General features: G+C 36.2%; 3 protein-coding genes across 3 annotated transcripts in view; 1 reads left to right on the top strand and 2 right to left on the bottom strand.

The window, feature by feature from the left end:
* The first annotated feature begins 1,714 nt into the window (after positions 1-1,714).
* Mrps24 (mitochondrial ribosomal protein S24) lies at positions 1,715-2,797 on the top strand. The gene is made up of 3 exons (XM_077407672.1): positions 1,715-1,872; positions 2,197-2,377; positions 2,455-2,797. Exons 1-3 carry the CDS (start codon positions 1,846-1,848, stop codon positions 2,742-2,744), a joined length of 498 nt encoding a protein of 165 aa, XP_077263798.1. The 5' UTR covers positions 1,715-1,845; the 3' UTR covers positions 2,745-2,797.
* Positions 2,798-3,474: 677 nt separating this feature from the next.
* The window catches only part of Twin (CCR4-NOT transcription complex subunit 6-like twin), a 60,893-nt gene continuing 40,284 nt past the window's right edge, over positions 3,475-24,083 (bottom strand). The window contains exons 4-8 of the mRNA XM_077407642.1: positions 23,151-23,302; positions 11,302-11,532; positions 10,996-11,173; positions 10,788-10,927; positions 3,475-10,709 (exon numbers count right to left, since the gene is read on the bottom strand). Coding sequence (XP_077263768.1) covers positions 10,633-10,709; positions 10,788-10,927; positions 10,996-11,173; positions 11,302-11,532; positions 23,151-23,302 — 778 coding nt within the window. The 3' untranslated portion in view covers positions 3,475-10,632. The remainder of the gene's footprint in view (positions 10,710-10,787; positions 10,928-10,995; positions 11,174-11,301; positions 11,533-23,150; positions 23,303-24,083) is intronic.
* On the bottom strand, positions 12,404-14,154 carry Yip1d1 (Yip1 domain-containing 1). Its single transcript, XM_077407647.1, has 2 exons — positions 13,773-14,154; positions 12,404-13,353 (listed from the first exon to the last, which is right to left on the bottom strand). The coding sequence occupies exons 1-2, from the start codon at positions 14,014-14,016 to the stop codon at positions 12,794-12,796; spliced, it is 804 nt and encodes a 267-aa protein (XP_077263773.1). The 5' UTR covers positions 14,017-14,154; the 3' UTR covers positions 12,404-12,793.

Raw genomic sequence — 24,083 nt, 5'->3', positions numbered from 1 at the left:
TTCCGGATCATAGTTATCCTCAATGCAAATGAAACACAAGCTAACACTATAACGGATATATATATATATATATATATATATATATATACTAGATTTTTTGCCCGCTATATATATAGGAGCACCTTTGATATTCTTTCTCCTCAAACTCTAACCTACATCTTCCAATTTTCTTTTTTTTAATAAAAAATAATAGATAATGTTATAGATGCAGATTAGCATATTGTCAAATATTACAAAAATGTAATTCTTTATATTAAAGTCTTTAAATTTTATTTTTGCTCGCGCCTCGCGCGTTTTCACCCTCCGTAGACCCACCATTATTAACTCTCTTTCATTTTCTTCCATTTTATTTTTTTTTTGAAATCATCAAAAAATTAGAAAAATTTTGGCACCGGTTTCAAAAAAATAAATTCTTAATGAAAAATTATCCATTAATAAAAAATTAAACTTATTCTCCAAAAATTAAAAAAATTTTGACACGACTCCTATATCATATATAATTTTTTAAGATTTGGTCAATTAATTCTCGAAAAATTGGAAAAATTTTATAACCGGTTTCCAAAAAAATCGGTAACGAAAAATTATACATTTCATAGCAATCCCCAAGAAATTTTACCTCTATTTCATATGTAATTCTTTAAGATTCAATTATTTCCCAAGAAATTGGAAAAATTTTGTAACTGGTTTTCAAAAAGATCGGTAACGAAAAATAATACACTTTATAGCACTCCCCAGAAAATTCTACCTCTACTTCATTACAATTGTTTGAGATTCGGTCAATTAATTTCCGAAAAATTGGAAAATTTTCTGATTTCCGATTTCCCCAAAAATTGGTAACGAAAAATTATACATTTTATGACAATCCCCGGGAAATTCTACCCCTACTTCATATAATTTTTTAAGATTCGGTCAATTAATTTCCGAAAAATTGGAAAAATTTTGTAACCGGTTTCCAAAAAGATTGGTAACGAAAAATTATACACTTTATAGCACTCCCCGGAAAATTCTATCTGTTTCATATATAATTTTTTTAAATTTGGTCGATTATTTCTCGAAAAATTAAAAGAATTAGAAAAATTGGTTTCCAGAAAATTGGTAGCAAAATACTATACACTTTATGGCACTCCCCGGGAAATTCTACCCTTATTTCATGTACCCTTGATAAAAATTCGGTCCACTAACGAATGATGAGTAGTTCGCGGTCAGACAGCAGACATATGTACATACATACATACAGATGACGGTACTTATACATATATATAGATATGATACTCTTCCTTAAGAATATAACTTGTCCGCATTGCCGCGCTTGTAGTTGTAATTAAAATGTATATAACGATTATTTATTGTGAAAACTATGGACAGACGAGTTGTAGCAACAGTTAATTTATCCAGCTTCCTTCCGGATCACATAATTATCCTCAATGCAAAAATTGGAATCTCTTGAATTCAATGTTAAGAAAGTTTAAAATCGTAGAGTTATGCATTTTAAATAAAATTTAATTTAAATCTAGAATTACAATTCTTCATTAATTGTACGATATATTTTATTTGTGTCAATGATGTCGAACGTAAAGCTGTCAAAAGCAGCTGCTATGATGTTATGACGATTTCTAGAATTTAAAAACAATATTGCATTTGAAATTCAAATATATGTATGTACACAAGCCTGAGGCAACTTCACTTATCACTGTGACCGCTTCAGGGCTTCAGGTGGCGATGTTGGCAATGCTGGTTGTGACGTCAACTTCTGTTCTGTTGTGTTGTTGTAACATCGGAGCAAACAGAGCCGATTGTTTTGTAGCAGATTAATATCAAAGTTACACTCAAGAATTGCATAGCAGGATGGTTTTATTAGGACACATGAGAAATGTATAAAAATTTGCCTCCGCAAGTTGTAGCTTAATCAATTAACTGACGAATCTTTTTGTTATAACCTCTCTTTAAGCCTTTCATCAGCATAGATATCAAGTTTCTTGTTAAAAACAAAATTATTAAGAAGATATATATAGTAATGACAATTACTACGTTTACGCGCGCGTTACTTCTGTAGTAACTTACGATAATTCCTCCGCGTAAACGGGATTTTGTAGTAACTTACGATAATTTATTCCGCGTAAACGAGTGATATATCGTAAGTTACTACAGAATAACGCTCGCGTAAACGTAGTAAATGTTACTGTCGTTATTCCTCAGATATTACCGGCTGTGCAACAGACACTTAGGCAAAGGCATTTCCACACGAGCACAGTAGTCAGCAAAACGCAATCCGGACGCTACAAAGTCACAATCAACAAGGACAGGCCACTGACTTATGAGATGGCAAATCCGCCTCATTATCTCGCTCACAGAAAATCCTGGAATTCTTGGAACACCTGTATGTTGTTCTTTTTTCAAATGAGAAATATGTATTTTGATCTCTCACAATTTTAGCAAGTACATTGATCCTTTTAGCAAATATAAAGGACGGCAACAGACCATCTGAGACAGCCATAGAAGATATGTTCATTCGACAGTTCATGACGGGGACGTGGCACAACTTATTCGCGAGTGAAGTCATCATTAAGCGGCAACACAACATTATTAGGATAGCTGGAATCATCACTCGTGCTATAGTGCCTTACAAGATATATTTCTTAACTGGCTATACCGAGGAACTCCTGAGTTATTGGCTTCAGTGTCCGGTTAAAGTCGAGTTGGTCACGATTGATAATAAAAAAGAAGTGATATTTAAGTATATATAGAAACCAGTATATGTAAATATAATAATAAATTAGATTTCTGTTAATAAACCAGACTTTACAATGTTTATGTTTTACCATCGATTCTACGTAAATATTTTTTAACAGCATGTGACGTGACTATGTTATAATTTTATTGTTTATTTATTCAAATATAATTTAGTAATTATAGAAAAATATATGAGAAACACGTACGTGTACATAAATATAAATTTACATATATGCTACTGGAATAGCTAAATAAATTAATGTTGCGTAGCTCGTTTCCTTCGCGAGGGTGCGGTAATAAAATTTCAAACATTTGTTTTCTTTTTATTTCTTGCATGTCATCCATTTATTTTATACTTATAATAAATCGTTACATTCGATCATGACTCAAACGCAGCCCATATACAATCATTGCATCTTTATGATGGAAAAGAAATCATACATCGTACCACGAAATGGTTACGCAAGTAAAACTAAAAAGGATAATCAAGAGCAGACAGAGCATTCAAACATAACACAGTGTAATAATGTTATATATTCTCTATTGGAGACCACATTCTCTCTCCTTCTCCTGCTGCATTTGTACTTTTATTCATACGCTTCACATTGAGTCATTTTACATGGATGTCCGTGATAAAGAATATTATTACTTGATCTCACTCTATATTTCCCGTGTTAGATAATAAATCATTAATCGAATTATTATAATTATTATCATTAAATAAATTAAAATTATCATTTTATATAAAAAAAAAATCGCGTAGTGTGCATACAGTTGATATTAATGTGACGATGTAATCAGAACTGTATTAAGTAATTAAGATAAAATCACTTTCTCATACATTATTCTGCTGGAAATGTGCATCGGCAAAACAAATTAACACATTTTATCGTACGATTATAATCGTACATTACTACATATAAATTAAACATATTAAACATATAACATATTACATATTATTTACAATGTAACTTACAAAATAATGCGACGTGAAGTTGAATTCCAAACGTAAGTAAGATTATTTCTATATACATATAACAATTTTCTTTGCCGTTTAAAGCTTTACTTTGTACGTGAATCAAGTAATAAGTCTTCCGACAGGTGAGAAATTTTTGATACAAATGATAAATTCTCGGAAGAGAGAGAGGGAGAAAGAGCTCACACGAAACCAGATTGAAATTACGAATTTTCAAACGCGGAGATGTAATTGATTTTAGATGATGGACGCAACAATTGTGTTCCAATGTCTACGAATTTTTTTTGATCGCTCTTTTTATAAAAGTACAGGCTGAAATGTGTTGTGCTCGTCTTATCCTTTTTTTTTTTTCCATATTCTAGTACAACTTAGTATTCTTAACTATGGAAGTCAAAATTTTGACGCTATATCGCAATGCTGTATAGAATAACTTTCTGATTCAATGCGCTTTTTTAAGTAAAAAATATAAAATTTGGAGTAGAACCGTACATCGTGTTTCATCAGAGTAGAGTATATATTACTCAAAATTTCCGGATATTAATTAAATGTTATAATTTTTTATCGGATGCTTCAATATTTATTGTTACAAATAAGGCGTGTTTACCAAGTAGCGATATTCATAACATTATAAACATTATTTATTCATTAAAATCATGTAAAACTATGTTGTAATATTATATTATAATCTGCATATTATTATATATACATATATATGTATATATATGTATATATATCATATAATATATATGTATACACACATACGTATATATTATATATTATATTTTTTTAATTATCACACTATATCGATACTAATAGTATACATAATAATGTGCAATATTATTATATATAATAACAATATTAATAAAATTATTTGTAATCATAATTATATAAATTTTTTAATAGCCGGAAATTACAAAAGATACTATAATAAGTAAAAGAATTTACTTACGGTACTGATTTTGACAAATGTTTGCAAAAACTATAGTGAATTTACGAGATCGACGATTACGTATTATTCTATGTCAAATTGCGCGTACAGCGTCCCTTCTTTTATGTTTATTATATTTATATATAGATATTCTTAAGTCGTTATATATGTAATGTGCCCATGTATTTATGAAAGAGAATCGCGGGCATTAAATCCTACTTATATCAATCGAAATTATATCGAAAAGTATATAGCTAAATACTCGAAAAGCAAGAGAACACAGCGTTCACAGTGTACAAGACTTTAAAAAGTCGCTATATCCATCGATTCAAGTAAAAATACCTACTTAATATTAAGTAATATCTAAAAAGAGAAAAGAGTACTAAGATTTGAACGCGCTGCTGTAGGAGCTCAGAACATTGAAAATTAATGTATTCAGAGAAACATGTTTAATGCATCATTTTTTATAAGCTTAAATGGTGTTTACCCTCACTAACTTGAGTTAAAGCAATTTAGCGGCTTCTTCTTGACAACGTATAGATAAAGATTACGTTACTATTACGTTACGCTACAGAGTTTGATGAATCCTTATTAATCGCTTGTTCGCTTAATATCCATATCGGCAATAATACTATAGTTCAAATCGACGTTTCATTTGAATTCGGATTCTCAGAGTTTGTTTAAAGCCGTGTAATATAATACTATGAAGCCTACGGACTTTATTGCAAATGCTATCATCGCAAATGCTATTTCCGAAAATACAGTGTCTTAAAATGTATCATTTCCGAGATTGTACATTTTTCTGTTTGCAGAATGGAATGGAAACTTTTGATACTTAGAGTATTGGTAAGAATAAAATTACTGTCTTTTGTAAGATCATATGACTACACAAATTACAATTCCATATACTTGTTGCAAATAAAAATAGAGAGTAAGTAGGCCAATAGCCTATCACCGACACTGTAAGAGCACTACAAAGCATTTTTTTATCATTAAAATCCGTAAAATGAGAAGGATAGTCCGTTAGAATTATCCGTTTATTGTCAAGCTTAGATAAATATCTTATTCCTCGCTAATGACGTCATCTATCAACATTTATATTATAAAAACAAAATGAATACGTTGTTTTCGAACAGAATTAATTTCAACGATATTGAAATTGCCAGAACAAAATATTGTGTCAATCTACTGTTGCAAAATCTGAGTAAATTTTACGATTTAAGATAACAATAAATTCTATTTCATTTATATAGATAGCATATATACCCAATTAAAAAATATCGTTACGATAATTCTCCAATTATTTAATTATTTGAAAGTATTAAATTAAATCGAGTGTGACACTTTGTAATGTAATTGCAATTACAATAAACTTCGAGAGATATATAGATCTATTATATCTACTTTATATAATACACGTCACGCATTATTCCAATACGATATCTAGAGCTTTATTAGCGGAATCGTTAGTATATTACGCGCATGAAGTTTTCTTGCAAACGACGTCAATAAAAAAACATATGTACAATCTACCGCTCGAGAAGGGGCGGGGTGGGAGGAGGGAAGGAAACTAAAATCAATCAGGATTCATCAAACTTTCGTTACAGTACATATGCATAATTCCCTTAAAATGTCGCTATATATTGCCTTGTAGAAGAAACGAGAGAACACGTTATCCCCCCTAATTATAATGTTATAGCGTAAAATTTTTCTCGTGTTACAAATTTATCGTTAAACGTTGCACCTTTTCGCACTGATTTTCGCGTGTCGGTCGTGCGTGATAAAATTATTCTCATTGAACAATTAGCGTTCTGAGAAGGCGATGATTTCAGAAGCGACGGAGTAGCGCAATAATATTAGGTATACCTGTAAGACACGAATTTACATTGATTGACTCAACGAATTCAGTTGATTACAGATACCTTTCGATACATCAATAGTTCAATGGACTCATTGAATTGACCGATTCTGAAGATAAAGCTGACAAATATAATCAAATATCCCTGGTAAACATCATTACAACATGAGAATTAGATTACTGCACATACGAGGGTCGTCCAACGTTTGATTATTTATATATAAGTCACAAATTTTATTTAAATATAAAATCAATATGTACAAGTGATACAACTGACCTTGATCGCAAATATCTAAGACACTGAGGCATTTGTTGTATCGAATGACTACCACCTGTTCACTCACCTGAAGAGGTTTTTGAGTGGGAAACGTGTCGTAGATGATAGCCAACTGATTAAATAGATTGGTGATAGACTTTTACGATGAAGGCATCTTGAAACTAGTCGATGCGAGTGCTTCAATGTCTGAGTGACTACGTGGAGAAGTAGATTAAGGAGAGTTGTATCACTTGTATATATTAATTTTGTATTTAAATATAATCTTTAACTTAAATAATCAAATGTGTGTTACTTTCTGGACAATTCATATTTAAAAAAGTAGACATTCTCTTATTCAAAAGTGCAAGTCAGCTGCACGAAATATACTTCTCGCGAGGTATATATTTTCTTTCATAAAAAAGATCGATTTGTCAGTTATTTTCGATTTGTCTTTCTACCATGTTATTAAATGTTAATCTCAAGGGGATCGACTAAGATCGTCGTTCTGCAAAATCATCGCGTTCGACGAATGCGACATGAGTGTTCGTGTTACCTACAAGTTAAAGTATATATTATCTGAATCATTAATCTTGTCGAGAGCTTCCGTTACTTCAAAGCTAATATATCTGAAATACTATGGCGTGTAGGCGGCTTCGCGCGACAGCCAAAAATGCATGAGAGCACATGTGTGTTTGTGTTACCCGACTTGCTTCGCTCTTCCTCCTCCGTTCACAAAGCAAAATGTGCCGCTGTATGTGTGCCGTACTTTGCACGTTTATCCCCGTTCTTCGTCATCTTCCTCTTCTCCTTATTTTTTTTTTATCATTTTACGTAAACGATTTTATTTACTCGTCGGCGATCAATCGGACAACGTCCCAACGCTTGCTTCCTTATTCGCACATATTACAATTAATCATTACATTTACCCTAAAAACGCAATCCGTGTATCCACGTATTTAAAAAGAATTGAATAGCGATCAATACAACGTATACACCACCATGTTTTTTTCCGTTTTCTTTTTTCTTCGCTAGAGTAGATTAGGAGATAATTACAGAGAGTGATCTTTTACGGACGAAGCGATGAAAATACCCATGCGATTTTGAATACTGCTGGTAAAATTGTTGGTTTTCACAGCCGCTTCTCGCGTTGTGTCTTGTAATTGTTTGGGGGAATAAATTTTTTTTGCAAAGAAATCGCTTCTAATCCAAAGAATTTTCGCGCGTTAATAATCGCCAAATCCGCCACGAAAGATATACCATTTACCGCGAAAGAAACATAGGTACTTTCATGCTGCAAAATACATTTCCACACTTGATACACTAGTTAAGAGACATTGCGAATTGTACTAATTTTCTTTTGCTACGTGATATATCATAATATGAAAAGAGGAGCGAGTTAAAAATGATCATTATCGTAATTGTTCTTTTCCTCCTTTTTTTTATAAGATAGCAGAAATTAGAAGATTATCCAGATATTTTCATCGTTATATTATTATATCGGAGAAAAATCCGCCATCTCTCATCCCCTCGTTCATCTTTGTTCCGACGGTTTTAAATTAGGCCCAGAGCAGCCGGCAATTGATTTTAATACATCACATATCATTCGCTTGCCATGTGAAAGCATGCATAATACAAAGAAATATACAAAACCAAAGAGATATGCCGCCTCTTTTCTCGAGATAATTAAAACTATAGCGTAATTACCTACTTTATACAACATTTACTACACACATGTCTTTGATAAACTAATCTTTTACTTGTATAATTCAGTTGTTGGAATCTCAAATTAATGTATAAACTAAAACCCCTTCGCTCTTTTAAATGGAAAATCTTTTATGTTTTAGTCATCGATTGTGCCGCGTATATAACGAGATCACAATTCACTATACTACAATATTCATAAGATACTCATTTACGAATAGTAATTTGTGCATGAACTTACGTATCTTTCCAAACGTATTCGGTACCGTGTACCGTTCACGTTGATGTTATCCTGCTTTATGAATTAACGCGACTATAATTACATTGTTTATCGCACATTATAAAAACTTAAAAAATATTTTTACGAGCTCTGCGCATATACAATTGACAGACGAAAAATTTAAGTATTTTTGCATCTTGGTAAATAATTTTGAAAAAGAAAGAATTATGAAATGGTATACGAAGCACGATATTCATTTCTGTAACGCGGTTACAGAATACAAATATATGTGTATCATATTAAATTATTTAATACAAATTTCCATTATGTGTTCTTTAAAGCAAAGATGAAGCTATATATTAATTGCAAAATCCCATTGTCATATTTACAACACATACATAAAAAAAATTATATCTACATAATTCTTAATATATGGATAATATATTATTGCTGTGAGAAATAAAATTAAAGAATAGATTACATACAGCAATATAAAAAAAGTTCTCCTTATTTCGATAAAACTTTTTAGTGAATCAGTGTATATCTGTGTAAAGTGTTGTAAATATAGATTGCACGTTTTAATCATTTGCATTAAATAAATCGATGAAGAATAAAAATTGCAAATGAAGTTTCGATCAATCCGGAAAGAGACATTTAACGTGCAAGTACGTTTGCACTGCGATCATGCAGTCAAAATATTAACTATTTTACAATATTGTTAAAAACTGCTAATAGATTTTCTAACGGTAACTAAAATAATTAGAGTCTACCAATTTTTTATTTTTGGTAGCTGCGCCTAAGGATAAGTAAGATGTCATGCGAATAGAAATGCAGTGGCGGAAAGAACGCGAAGACGTTCGCGCGCGAATATATGAAAAAAAAAAAAAAGAATATTCCCTCGTGTTCCTCCGGAGGCAACTGAATTAACAAGTAGTAGATTTGTAATATAGAGCACATATACATTAATAATCAGACCCAAACGAATACCTAAAATGTGTGAATGTTGAACTGATATCTCACTTGACGTTATGACAAACGAGTATGATGAACATCATTACATTATATCACACTTACAAATACACTCGCTACAATATCATCTATATATGTTTTCTTGTTCTCCTTATATAACATTACCATATTATATCAATATATACGTGGCCAATAAGAACAGATTTGTACTTGCATTGAAATTGTTTTAAGTCGATCACTCCAATCACTTCGCACAGCCCAGTATAGCATGTATGTTTTCATTATCTTTTTTGTTTTCGTTTTGTTTAAAAATACAATTTTTTTCTTTTTTTTTCTCATTGTGTGGATGGCAGCATTCTTATCAAAAGGTTGGCTTGGAGAATGTTGTAATGACATTTAGGAAGGGGCGCAGGGAGATTTTCTTTAAAGGTATGTGTCTCTCTCGCTTTCTCTCTCTTTTTCTCTAGTACATCACTACTAGTTTCATTTACTAATAAATGTGTGAATTTGTTCCAATTGTGTTAAATGTCGATATCACAGAGGCTTCTTGATCGGAATATCGTCGTTTTCATTTTCTTTACTTTTTATGTAGGAAAATAGGTATCTACACACGTTACGATGGTAAATAGAGAGGTTACAATAATCTTTAGGCGTGTGGGAGTAAGATAGCTCTTAAAAATGCAATACACTATACATGGGCTAGCTAAACGCATTACAACACGGCTCCCTTCACCTGGTCGTTAGAATTGTATGTTCGTCGGTACCTCGTTGACAGCGAGCGATCGCTGTTGGTTGAATGTGCGGCAATGTATAGAGTATTTGTGTGTGTACGTGTGTAACATTCGCATTCGCTATTGTAGTAAGAGTAATGCGAGTGATATTGCTAGAGCCAGAAGTAGAGAAGAAGTGATGCAAATCCATTTTCCCCCCTTTTTATCTTCGTTACTGATTTCTCGTCTTCTTACGGTTACTTGGGCCTAGATCGCAGCGGCTGCTACCTGCGTGAGATCAAACCGTTGCTTGTTCCTACTGTCGGTGTCATCTCTAATTCCACTAACAGAGGAAAGTGATCTGCAAAAAGAAACGAAACGTTGGCGTCATCCTCATTAGCGGAATGGAGAAAGATACGAAACACAAGACGAAACTCACCCGATGGAACATGGGGATGAGGACATCCTACCACTTTAGCTTCTTTAAACCATTCTGGGCTCAATGGACCCAAAAGGCCCAGCGGCACCATACTTTGTTTCGAATAGAAAATGTAATCTATTATTCCCTTAAATTCAAATCTGAAAGTAAAACAAATGCGTTAAATATCCGTACACATTTACCGTGTACCAAAATAGTATAGACTTACGTGTAATTGGTATAGGGCATGATATCCTCGCTATAGGCGGATGCAAGCTTGAAAGAATGCGTGAATTCGTTGGGTTTATCGCAGCCAGAGATCTTTTGTAAACACGACTTGTATGCTAAATCCTTAAAATCACGATGATCGGCCGCCACGCGTCCAGATGTAAGAAACTCGATCACACCTGCGCCAGCGATTTATTAATGTTAATATCGTTTTTATCAGTCACGTACACATGTTAATTGCATCATTAAATAACGTATAACAGTTAGTTCAAAGAAAAGCTTAAGCGAGATGAGGTAGGCGCATTACCAGAATCAGGTAAAGAATTGAAGTCGCCACAAAGCAGCAGTTGAACGTTGGAAGAGTCAGGCTTGTGGCCGGGTCTGAACGACTGGCCAGTTTGGTCCAAAATGGAACGTAGTTCATTGCTCAGCATCATCGTCTGTATCAGTTTTACATCGCAGAATTCGGGATCCCAATGAATGTGCGCCGTACAAACTAAAATTGGTTGTTGCACTTGTGCCGGATCAGATGGAACACCTGCAAACAGAAGATAATGCGCGCTGTGTTCAGATACATATATAGTGTATCAAACAATCTTCCAGGATCTTAAATCTTCTTAGTAGGAATTTAAAAAAAAGAAGGGAAATACAATTTAGCCGTTTATGTGTTAGGAAAAGAAGAAAACTGAGAAGGTATGAATTCTCGGCGAGGCGATAGAGAAGCTAGTAAGAAAGAAATTAATCAAATTAATTAAATTTAAGACTCGGCGAAAATAAGAAAAGTTGAAACGTTAACCGGTTCGTGATTGTTTACAACTTTGCACCATCAAGGTGTTTGCACTAGTCGTTTGTTGTCTTTTTATGACCGTTTAGGTATCTATGTTTTTAATGTGTGTGTGTCTAGAGCGATTGGAAATGTGATGATGCAATCGTCACACCAAGAATAACAATTCATTTTTTTTCATATTTAGATACTTTAATTGGATATATTGCAATATAATATTATAACATTATAAAAATATACATATATCTCATATACGTGTTGCCAACATATTAATTATAATATCCTAATATATAAAAAGATCATTATTTTTGATCGTTATTAAAATTTTCTTATGACTTGCATATTTATACTGCTGAATTAATCGTTTTGCCAAGATTATTCAAATGCTATGCAGTCATATTATTTATTATTACAAGTTTTCACATGCCACATGCTATGTAAAAAATAACTAGTCGAAAGAGCAACTAAAAATAAATATTAAACAAAAATTAACATTATTGGAAACAATATATGAATATTATATTTTCTTGAAAATAATGAAATGCTTTATAAACTATTCATTTAATAATTAATTAGATAAGCCTTGCGACTCATAGTGACGATATTTGGACAAGGATAACACAAATTAATATCATAAACTTTATTTAGAAATTGTATAACAAATGACTTAATCTAATCCTAGCACTAAACATGACGTATATTCGTGTGCTTTATCATTACTTATAAAATAAGCGTATCTACCAAAATATGCTTATTAAGATAATTCGGAACATTGTTAAAGATATAAAATCATGTATTGTTTTGACTGCTGCATCAACAGCATCGTTTACTAATACTCAGAGTGCGCGCAATTACAAAAAATATAAATAAATTTTGTTTTATCATCGTACAATCATTGGCACCGATCTAGGTGTAAACAAAATACGCTTCCTGCTCAAATCCGCTTTTTGTTGAGATCCGAAAAGTTTATTTGATCAAGGGTGAAACTTATATATGTTCAACCGATATTTCTTACTCAAAATATAATTATCAACGTAAATACGCCGTAGAGAAGCATACACGGATACGCTATGAGAAGCTTCTGGTCCGACTCTCCCGACATCGTGGAGAAAAGTCTAGAAGCAGAGAAGGATGCCCAGGCGACGGCAAGGACTGCCAAAATTAAGCCTATTGGACCTCGTAACGTAGTGAAGACACCGAGACCTGCCAGAACAACGACCGGCAACAAGCAGTAGCCTAGTACGGACGCGACGGATGACAGAGTGATGTTACCGCTGCTACTCATCAGGGATTGTAGAATGTACATGAGCATGCAGGAGATCATGGCCAATCCATATACATAGCCGAAGTGCGCTTTGGAGCCAGCTAATAGGAGAAACGCCGCAAGGACTAGGCAGAACGCCACGGGTCCCGCCAAATCTGAATCTTGCAGCAGGTAATTTGCGTCGTCAATTTGTCCTTTCCTATGGAAAGGGTTCAACACAGCCAGAGTCTTTTGTATTATCCGATCAGGATCGATGCCGAGCTCTTCCAGCAAAGGTGGCTCATCTTCTTCATCGCCAAAGCCATTGGTGCCTGAAAGAGCGCCATACATGTTCTCCAATTGTTTCTTACACCATAGGCCTGTTCTTTTCAGCTGAATTTCTTGCACAGTTTATCTTTCCTCCCTTTCTTTTCACGTTTGAGAGAAAAAAAGAAAAGATGAACTGTACAAGAAGTTTAGCTAAAAAAACAGGCTTAATTACTATTTTAATCCTCGAACGAGTTGTCTTGATACAACAAAATACAATAAGCTGTCCTGATTCTGATGTGCAATAATGAATCTTCATAAATGTTCTTCGAATCACATTCAAATGACACGCGAGTTCCGTGCACAAAATATTGTGCCAGCTTGTTATTAAATTGTCATGTGCCACGCACGCGTGATGTCATTCTGCCAGCTCGAGGATTAGATAACCGCGGGTGAGATGTTTCGACATTTTTTCTTTCTCTACCTTTCACATAATCGTCCTGCGTGAACAGATCGTTGCTGTAGGGGCTCTGCGTGGGATCCAGAAAAGTTTTCGACCCGTACGAGTAATTGCCGGGCATCTGCTCGTACGTCTGAAATTCGAATTGTTGGTTAGGTTGGCCGAAACCGGACGCCTCGAAGTTGAACTGGTCCTGCGGCGGCGGCGGTTGCGGCGGCGGCGGCGACTGGGCCCAGTAACTGTTGTCCTGGCCGGCGTATCCGGACATCTCGTCGTTGTTATCGCACGTGTGCTTCGTTCTTCAACGAATTCTACTCTTCTTGTGTTCGAGCGGCTCGAAACAACACATCGATCCACCTTCCACTTCCACCGTGGACGGATCGACGGATGACGGAAGTCAGCAGAGGTTAGGTTGGAGCGTTATTTCGCTACTGCGAAATAACGTCGACGTTTAACGTTACCGATATTACAGCGCGCTTATAGCGACGCTCGGTAAAGTAACAGTTTGCCTGCATTTTGCAAAGAAACGTTTTTCGCGAAGAAAAAAATACTATTTTTTTTTTAAATAAATAAATAGACTATAATGTCGATTGTTTAAATGATGTGTTTAAATGAATGTTATTCCAACACTTTTTTTCATATCTTTATTTCACTATTTTTTTTCGTTTTTTCTAATTTATTATTAAAAAGTCTATCTTCTATTTCGAATATTTCTTCTTTAAGATATATATATATATATATATATATAATCCGTTTCTTCTTCAATTCTCTCATTTGTATTTTTTACTTATTCTTTTCTTTTTTCTTCCTTTTTTTCTTTTGTGACGATTTTTTTTTCGTTTCTTCTAATGTGATTGTTAAAATCTATCTTCTATTTCTTCTTTTCTGATAATCTGTTTTTTCTCTTGTTTCTATTTTTTACTAATTTTTTTGTTTTTTCCTTTCTCTTCTTCTCTCTTTTGCGGTATAATTTTAAATATATATAATCACATAATTTAACAATATAAATTGGTTGTACGTATTATTATAAGTAGGTACACTGAAAAAAAAATTTAGATCCAAGAAAATATTTATTTAGATATAGTAGTAGTAAATATTTATTAGATGGGATTTATAAAAGGACTTGCACAAAATTGCGGAAGCTCATCCTCTTTCAGCTCGATTCACAATCTCTCCCTTCGTTATTAATTGCAAGGGTGATTATAAGGTGAAATGAAGCGGATATACAGTGGTGCTCCGGTATCAAGTTATCAGTACACAATTAGAAGCGTTCATCAGCGTTAAGAGAGTGTAAATCCCGAATCTTCCGTTCGGTGCTAGAGCTACTCGGCTCGAGCCCTGTAATAAGGCCCGTAAATTAGCGTCACCGATACTCTCCCGTTGCGCAATTACAGCAGATTAATGCCGTATTTATTTTCCGGTGCCGATAAATTTCTTCGTCGGCCGGTCGGCTGGAAATCGCCTAGAAAACACTTTGCCGCAACAAGTACACGCACAGTGTGTTTCACAAACCAGAGAGGAGTACATTGGTTTTTTTTTTTTTTTTTTTTCAAATCTTCTGAGGACCAGCCCCTTTTTTGGACGACCTTTTTAGTTTTAGTGCTAGAACATTTTTGTCCTTGTCAGTGGGTTGAACTACGAAAAAGACGGCGCCACTCCAGCGTCTAATATTTAGGCTTCCGGTCCCGGAGAGGTTAAAAAGAATGACGATGTTTTTAGAGCTTTTCAATACAGATTCACGGCACGTAATCTCCGCTTTTTTGAAAACGTGGATTTTTTTAAGTTCCTCACGCGACAGAGTCAATAGCTGCAGTCTGAAAAACTTCGCGATTTCACGGGCCCTGTGTACGATCGCTCTTTCGCTCCCGAACGGATTGATATCTCAGGGTATATGGCAATTCAACCTTTACTGTATATTAACTCACTCGTGACTTAAGTAATTCCCGGCACGTGGTAGGAAGTAAAGTTGCTCGCGATGAAGGAGATGCTAACGGTAAGATCCTGAGATGGTCATTCGAAATTAACGCCTGAGTGCCTCCATTACGGAAATCAGCGTGTTAACCCGTGTTACTGACCTTCTCAATCGATTAATCTTTCCGTGAGATAATTCCTCACCTCTGTTGATGATATATATATATATACATATTCCTTTCTTTTTCAATATATATATCTATAGATATATATCTATATAAATAAAACAAAGTCGGGTTAGTTACACCATATTTATAACTCAAGAACGGCTGGACAGATTTTGTATTAAGACCATATAAAATAGGGATAGAATTTTCCGGAAGAAACTATAGAGTGTATAGTTTTTCGTTACCGGGGCGAAGCCCGGGTAACCAGCTAGTAAATATATATATATATATATATATATATATATATATATATGTAAAATTTATTTCGATTAGCATAATTATCTGACGGTACGATTAAAATACTGTGTTGTTAAATTTTAGATCCAAGAATATTTATTGTTAAAAGAAAATTTATAGTAACAAAAGCAAGGAATAAATCTTCTTTCTTTAAATTTAAAATAAAGCACAAGGATATAATCAGAAGACAAATTATAGAAGAAACTTGATTTGTTTATTGCGCCGAATTAGATCATAAAGATACTTTATTTAATTGAGATACTTTACTTAAACTCCTCGATAATTTTTAATTTAATCGCGATATGCCTTATGAAACTTTTTAACATAATTTTTAAATTTTTCGAGCAATCGACTTTAATGCAAAAATCGCGACCGTCCCTGAGGATTAAACAGCTTTCCAAGTTCTTCTTCATTGCCTTCGAGTTTGTGGCGATTCTCCTTTGGCTCTCTCTGGGATTATCAGACGCAAAAATCGTTATTTAATACCCCCGTGTGAAATCCAAAGGGGGGAGGGGGGGCGTACTCTGTCCTCTCGAACACAATATCGTAAATTCACCGTTTAATTGCGCCCGCGAGGATCCGCTTTTACTATCGGGGCCTTACAGATTAACCCTACTCTAATCAGTTGTTTCGCTTTGCGTTCTCAATTCCTCCGCACTGTGTTCTTTCAACGTCCCTCAAGCATCAGTAGCATCACCTTGTCCTGCGAGTGAAGACAAACACACGATGATTTGCTCGGGGAAAATTAGTATTTAAATAGTTAAAACTATTGCATTTTATTGCTTATCGTTATTTATCGCTTGTACAAAGTAATACATGAACTATTTATCATATGCCAAACGAATGGTATACATTTCTGAATCACGAGCAATAAAATATTCCTGTTACTCACTCGAGGTGTTCATCGATCGCGAGAACATTACTATTCGGTTTCATGTTGCGTAACGCGGCGAGATTAGAGAGAGTCGGTAATGCGGCCTGCTCGCCATCGGCAATACGGATATTCTGGAGTGTAAATTAAGCCAGATTAGAATAGAAGGTTGAGGTGTGCCTTTGATAGCGGTTGTACGACAATCGAACTCGCGAATCCACAGTCGCCAGGTCTCGAGCCGGGAGCCGTCTCGTAAATTACTGAAGGAATCAATATCGACTCTCCTCCTCTGCTACCGAATACCCCTCTGGAGAGAAGAAGCTTTTACAGGAGGGACCATGCAATTCCGCGAACTGGATGGCTTTTACGAAGAATCACAATCCAAGGCTGATTCCGCTTCGAAACTCTTAAGTGACTATACAGTAAAAAAAATTACATCGATCTTCGATTGATATTTTTAACAATAAAAAAAATAGAAGTTTATTTTAATCTCTGATAAAATACGTAAAAAAACACGTAAAAATAATATCAGGACAAAAAGAAAACATATAATATTAATTAGATGAAAGTTTTTCACTTATCTCATATCTTCTTTTTTCAGAAAAAGAAGATATGCGGGAAGCGAATCGTGATGTGAAATTCGAAGAAATGGTGGTGTGACACATTGCAGGATATCTAAAATAATTAAATATCAATGCGTGTCATTAAAATGAACAGATTCGTCTTTATAATTGACTTGTGCCACGCCACGTTATTTTACGCATGTCTCTTTCCTTCTCTCTCTCTCTCTCGTATCTCTCGGTTTGCATTAATATTCATGCGAGGAATGATGCGTCCGGTATTAAAGCGCGCTCATGAATGATTACGAGCGTCATTTCGCGGGGAGTTCGTTTCGTCTTTGCGAACATTGGGACTTCGGGAGTCACCTATCCAATTAGACCGTTCTGATGTATTTAATGAGACAACCGATGCCGATACGTCAATCTTCCGACGAATCCACAGGACGTTTCAAAACACAGTAGCGAAGACGCGTGATCCTTGACGAAACACAAGGTCAAAGTTTCACTATTGATTGAAGTAGAAATTAATTGGAGAAATGTTCTTGAATCTCTTTTTAAAAGAATGGATCTTGAATGTTATCGTGAGAATTTTAATGCAAAACAAAATGATAAGATTTTATGCAGGCAATAATTCTCATATTTTATTGATTTAAATCCCACTTCATCGTTATATATATATATATATATATATATATATATATAAATAATGAATAATATTAAATATATATATATATATATATATATATAAATATTAAGTAATTTAAATAAATTAAGTAGCGATTATATTATTATTACTGTTATTTACTAATTGCTTTTATTATTAGTGTTAATGATATATATATCCGCACTGAAAAAAAATTATTATTTGCAAGAAAATAGATTTCTTTGAGTTTAGTTTCCTTAATTCAAAAGAAATATTAGGCAGATTCGAGAAAATATTTTAAACTTAGAAAAATATTTTTTTTTAATCTACTCAATACTTGTTTGAATTAAGGAAACTAGATTCAAAGAAATCTATTTTCTTGCAAATAATAATTTTTTTTCAGTGCGCGTATATCGTTGAAACAGTCTGTAGAAGGGCACGTTATTTTAAATAAAAAATGAGTGAAAAAATACCAAACCCACGCGCACTTACTTAGTTATGCATGCATATGTGCATATAGTTATGCACTTTTCAGTATGTGGCGGCTCAATATATCTGTGAAAAATCGGTCGGAGTGACATACGCGAAGGGACACACGTTCCCGAGATTATTCATTCGAGATAGGATTGGTCGTCTCGGCAGCCTCTTTGCAGTATGCGCGTATTATAAAGCTCGCGAGAGAGCCTGCTCGAGATTTCGCTCAGCCTCGGGCGGGAGGATGGCGAGCGCGCGTATTCCGAAGCGTATACGCGCTGCTCCTCTTCTCGCGGGACGCGTCGCCAGGCGCGATTAATTAAGCGACAAGCTGTCCCGCGTGTAACGGACGACGTGTGGGGTGGGGTTCCCGTGGTTATTCGCTCGCTCGCGAATTCAATTACCCGGCGATTTATCTGCCGATAGCTGTACGACTGGCTACGAGGTCGTGGAAATGGCGAATCATCGTAACGTTACACGACGCGCTCGGACGTCCCACGTTTCAAGTGAACGCGCGTCTCTTTCTTTTAGAAAAAGATACGAACCCAATTTGCCTTTTTATCAATTTTGAGTTACAAGTGGCTCGCGAATGTGTGTATATTTATATTGGTGTAATGTGGAAAGAAATTTTGAGTCGATCGGTTTTCTAAGCTCCCACCTGTCGAACAATGTTTTAATTGTTCATTATTATTCAGACATTAAACGAAATTTCTTTTAAATCTACCCGAATTCTCTAATACGATGGTATATGTGTCGTTTTATTTTAACTCCGGATTGAGTAACGTTAATCGCGCGCGCTTTTAGAGCTACTACTCTCTAATTTTGCAGGCGTAATCGCGCGGCAGTTGATTATTCCACGAATAATTGAACTCCCTTCCTTCTCTCCTTCTTTTTTTTTCTCTCTCTCTCGTTCTTTTACCGTCGAGAAATTCGATACTTCGTATCGCCCCTCGTCGTATCTAAATGCATTCCGTTCACCGAACGGCTGCTATATCCTCGGTACGGAAGAATAATCCCGTGGGATTCGAACGAGTTCGCCGGCATTTTAAGTCGGGGAAAACTTTCATCCGGTTAACCGCGCGTAAAGCCCGCGCTTTGCTTTTCTATAATCCGCGAAACGCGGAAAAAAGGATGCACACGTAAACTTTTGGAAAACATTCCTGCAGCTGTGATTTCAAAGTAAACAATGCAGTAAGGACTTGTCCAGTTTAAATTTCGACATTACTCGCATCTGATACACGATTACATCACGAGACGTATATAAAATTCAGGGAGATACGACGGCACATCGCGAGGCGCGCGACGTCTTTATGGTCGTTACGTTATCGCTTTGGAGAACCGAGGACGCTATCAGACACTTCGAGAAGACGTTCTCTTCGCGCGCGCGCGCGGTGAATGATTAGCGTTTTCTCCGACGTCGCCTTTAAATTTCTGCGCGCGGAAAAGAATCCGGCGAATAAACGATACCCTCATATCTCCGAACGACGGCGCATCGTTCATCGTGCGCCGGCAGCTGATATCGGACTATTAGTACCGCCAATGGTACCACTATTAGTCCGAGCGATGGAGGCTCGCGTATCCCGGAGATGTGTTCCCTCCTCCGGAACGGGCGATCCTTTTTCACCGAGGCCCGAGAGAGAGGCTATCAGCTCGGTCCCACATAAGGCGATCGGGATGTGTCTCGAGGTTTGCTCGTATTCGAGCGTGAGGGATCATTAATCGCGCCCTACTGGCATGGTTACATGGATTTTAGCTCTACGATCGAGATCTAATCTTCGATATCCTTCCTCGGCGCGAGCGCATCTATCTCTCCGCGAGGAAATAACGCCGGCTAACGAGTATCCTCTATCGCGCACTATAAGTCCGCTGCTTCGATTGTTTTCCAATTACATATCACGCGTTTTGTTGAAATTATCTGAAAATATCGTCGATATAAAACCGATATAAAACCATTTCCCACGCGGCTAATACAATTGCAACGTCTGGGAGTGGAGAGGATGTAGACAAGACGGCGTAAAGAGTTTGCTAAATATCAGAATTACTGAAACACTTGACAATGAGCTTATTGTGAGATTCATCGAGAAAATGATGAATGTACTCGGTTACATTTGATTTTAGGATGTTTGCTTATTTGAACGCCGGCAGCTCATCAGTTTGGCTTACATTTTCTGGTTACGATTACTCAATTGGCCAAATCTTAAGCATTCGCGTATGGAGGGAATTGAGCGACGGGATCAAAGTGAGAAATGCGCCGCGGCGTGAATGCAACGCGAATACTCCGCGAAATTCGGAGAAGTTCAGAACTTCTGCTGCGAGCCATGCCGGGTTCTCGGATGATAGGATTAATCTCATTTGCGCGGAAATTCTCCGGGATATATGAAGATCGGAGCAGATTCCACATTTTTCAAGTACTCGAAGAACGCCGGCGATGGCTATAAGTGAGCTCTTTCGCTCATTCTTTACGAAAAAATATTTATTCGTAATCGCGCTACCTTTTTTTTAAATTTTATTCAAAAATTTAAAATTACCAATTCTCTCGTCACGAGTAAGAATGTTTAGTTAGACGTTTGCAAGAACGACTAATTGCGATAACGAACGTTTGTCAAGTTTAAAAAATTTCGAATTTCGTAGGTATTTACAAAAAACTTCCTTTAAACTAGTCAAGAGTTATATACTATCAAATTCGTTATACAAGAGTTATACAATATATGTCAAATTATATACCCAATTTGAGTCATTTTTAACCATTTCTATATAGGTCGCCACTACTCCTATACGCAATATTATCGTTAATTTAACTAAAACAATGTTATTTTAATTAAACAAATCGGGTTAAAATAATAAATTTCGACATACATATGTTAAAAACAACAACAACAAAACTTTAACTCAAGATATTGATTTAAAAATTTCATCCTTCGATATTAAATACAGTGTTAAACACTGTACCGATATCTACGCTATAATTGTGCGCGCGCGCATATAAGTTAGAAACACTACGAGACGATTTGATAATCTGGCATCCACTACCTCGTAGTAATAACTTGCAATATACAAGGAGCTAACCAGGTGTTAACCGCGGCGCAGGAAGCGCGCAAGAGGCCGCGAGAGGAGTCGCCGGTCTCGCAGACGCGATCGATTACCTTCCCTGCGCCGGAGAGCGAGAAGAGAGTCCGTCGCTTTTTCCCAGCCGGTCGTTGCGCCCGGTATGGATTAATGTAACGTAGGTAATGGCTCATTAACGAGAGCACGTTCCGACGCGTTCGAGTGAGCCGTAAGAGCCGCTCTCGACCTTTGGGCCGCTATATAAATCTCGGGCCTGGTTTGCTCGCGCATTCCGCGATACGTCGCTTATACAGGGTGTCCGAGCTCTGCCATCGCGCTCCCTGCTCCGATAAGTTCACAGGGGATCTATTCTTGGAAAGATCTGATCGAGTGACTGCACTTTTATATAGACTTAAACTTGAAATAACTACGCGCGACCCGTTGTCAAATTTAAATGTTTGCTAAAATATATTGCTTTGCGGTAAAGAATAAATTTTGACAAAATAAGTACGGCTTTGAAATTTAGCAATATCGAGATTTTCGCGATCCATTATAATTAAAATACTGTTATCGATGATTCGATATTCGTAATGAGGAAAAATCAACAAGCGGTCGCTTTTACGTCAGTCGGCAAAAGCGTGGCGAAATTATTATTGGCTCACCCTGTGCACGTGTACTGGATCGGGGTATCGTACTCGATTTACTCGCTTCAATCATCGTACGCGTGCACTTCCTCGGTCAGCGAGCCGCGGGAAAAACGCGGACTTCAGGTGTATTGCACGTCCGGTAGTAGTCCGGCGGCTTCATCAGTTACCGGGAGACCGGCGCGTTAATTACTTTCGTGTTTCAGGGTGTGCAAACACACGGCTGGGATACGCGCTATCCACCGTGGGCGTGTGCGAAACGAGCAGACGCTACAGTTAACATCAAAACTACACACTCCGCGCCTTCCTTTTTATTTCCGCGGACGGTTCGCGTTATCTTTAACCCTCTTTTGCGCGGCGTTTCGAGATTATTTCTAGATACTGCTGAAATATCCAAATGGATTTGTATTCATGCTCAGTGCCATGTAGGTTCGTGATAACACGATCAAAGATTTACATTTGAAAAGCTACGCGAATACTCGTTACATCGAATCGAGTTTTCTCGTCTAAAAGCGAGTTTGATTTGATCAGTTTTTTTCTTTTTTTAAACATGAAACTTGTTTTATATATTCTCTACTTTCCTCACTAAAAACAGCTGCAAACAGCCAAAATTATAAAATTCAAAAATATCGAGCAAATACATTTGAATCGCACACCGAGTGCGATATATTTGGCTCGCTGTATCACATACTCCTAACTTATTTATGTACCGCGAAATACAATGTAAAGAAGAAATGTTAATCTCAGGTTTATCTCATTCAAATGAAGTTCAGAAATATACTGCACTCACCGTTATCCCAAGCAGCTTCCTTAGTCCTAAGTAATGCAGCCAGTCCGATGTTGTCTTTGGGCATAACACGATTCAACATGTTGTCCGAACCCTCCGCGTTCGCCATCGCCAATTGATTGAATTCCACTAAATGCTCCTTTATCAAAGAAAATCTGCAAAAGAAAACGAAAGAAAGAATAGACGTAAAAAAGAAATACAAAATTGGGCCACGTATATATTTCGTGAAAAAAAATTAAATATGTTTGAACTGAAAATGAAATGTATTCGAGTAGATCTAAGTATAGAGAAGTATTAGCGCGCGGATTATCAAGCAGGAGAGATAATTCAGGATTAAAGGTTCGATTTATCTCTCCTGTCGTCGCATCGAAGACAGCCAGTGCGATTGCTGTCGCAGGGTCGAGTCACCGGGAAAGCAACATTCCTGCAATGGTTCTTCTTCAATCAGTTGTTTAAGTCCCTGGTTTAAATGGTCGACGGGACTGAATTTCGTCCCGTGAGAATGCGGAGAAACTTGACATTTGCGCGAGCGATATTACTTGGATACGACAGGACTCGACGCGCGCGACGTCGTCGTTTTCGGCGCGGGGACGATTTTTATCGCACAACCTGAGGGCTTCGTGAGCGAGGCGTATCACGTACGCGATGTAGAATATCTGGACTTTCTTTTCTCTCTCCCCTGCCCTATTATACTCCCAGCACGGCCAATATGTAAGGCACGTATGCTTGAGAAATATATATTCTTCTCCGAAGACCCATTATACGAACCGTCATTCCCCTCCGCTCGCGGCCAGCCTCTCCCCCGCTCGTAAACAAGATTGAATCAACGTCATTCGCAGTGTCGCTCAAGGGAGAAGAAAGAGGATTTGGTAAGGACTGGCCAAAAATAAGAAAGAGGGTTGACGGGCGGAAATCCTGAATGCGTAATTGATTTTT

The sequence above is a fragment of the Temnothorax americanus genome, unplaced genomic scaffold (genome assembly GCF_048541705.1).
Source record: "Temnothorax americanus isolate GAGA-0224 unplaced genomic scaffold, ASM4854170v1 Scaffold23, whole genome shotgun sequence".
Classification (NCBI taxonomy): domain Eukaryota; kingdom Metazoa; phylum Arthropoda; class Insecta; order Hymenoptera; family Formicidae; genus Temnothorax; species Temnothorax americanus.
Note: the sequence above shows the minus strand (reverse complement) of the source record. Positions and strands in the feature narration are given on the sequence as shown.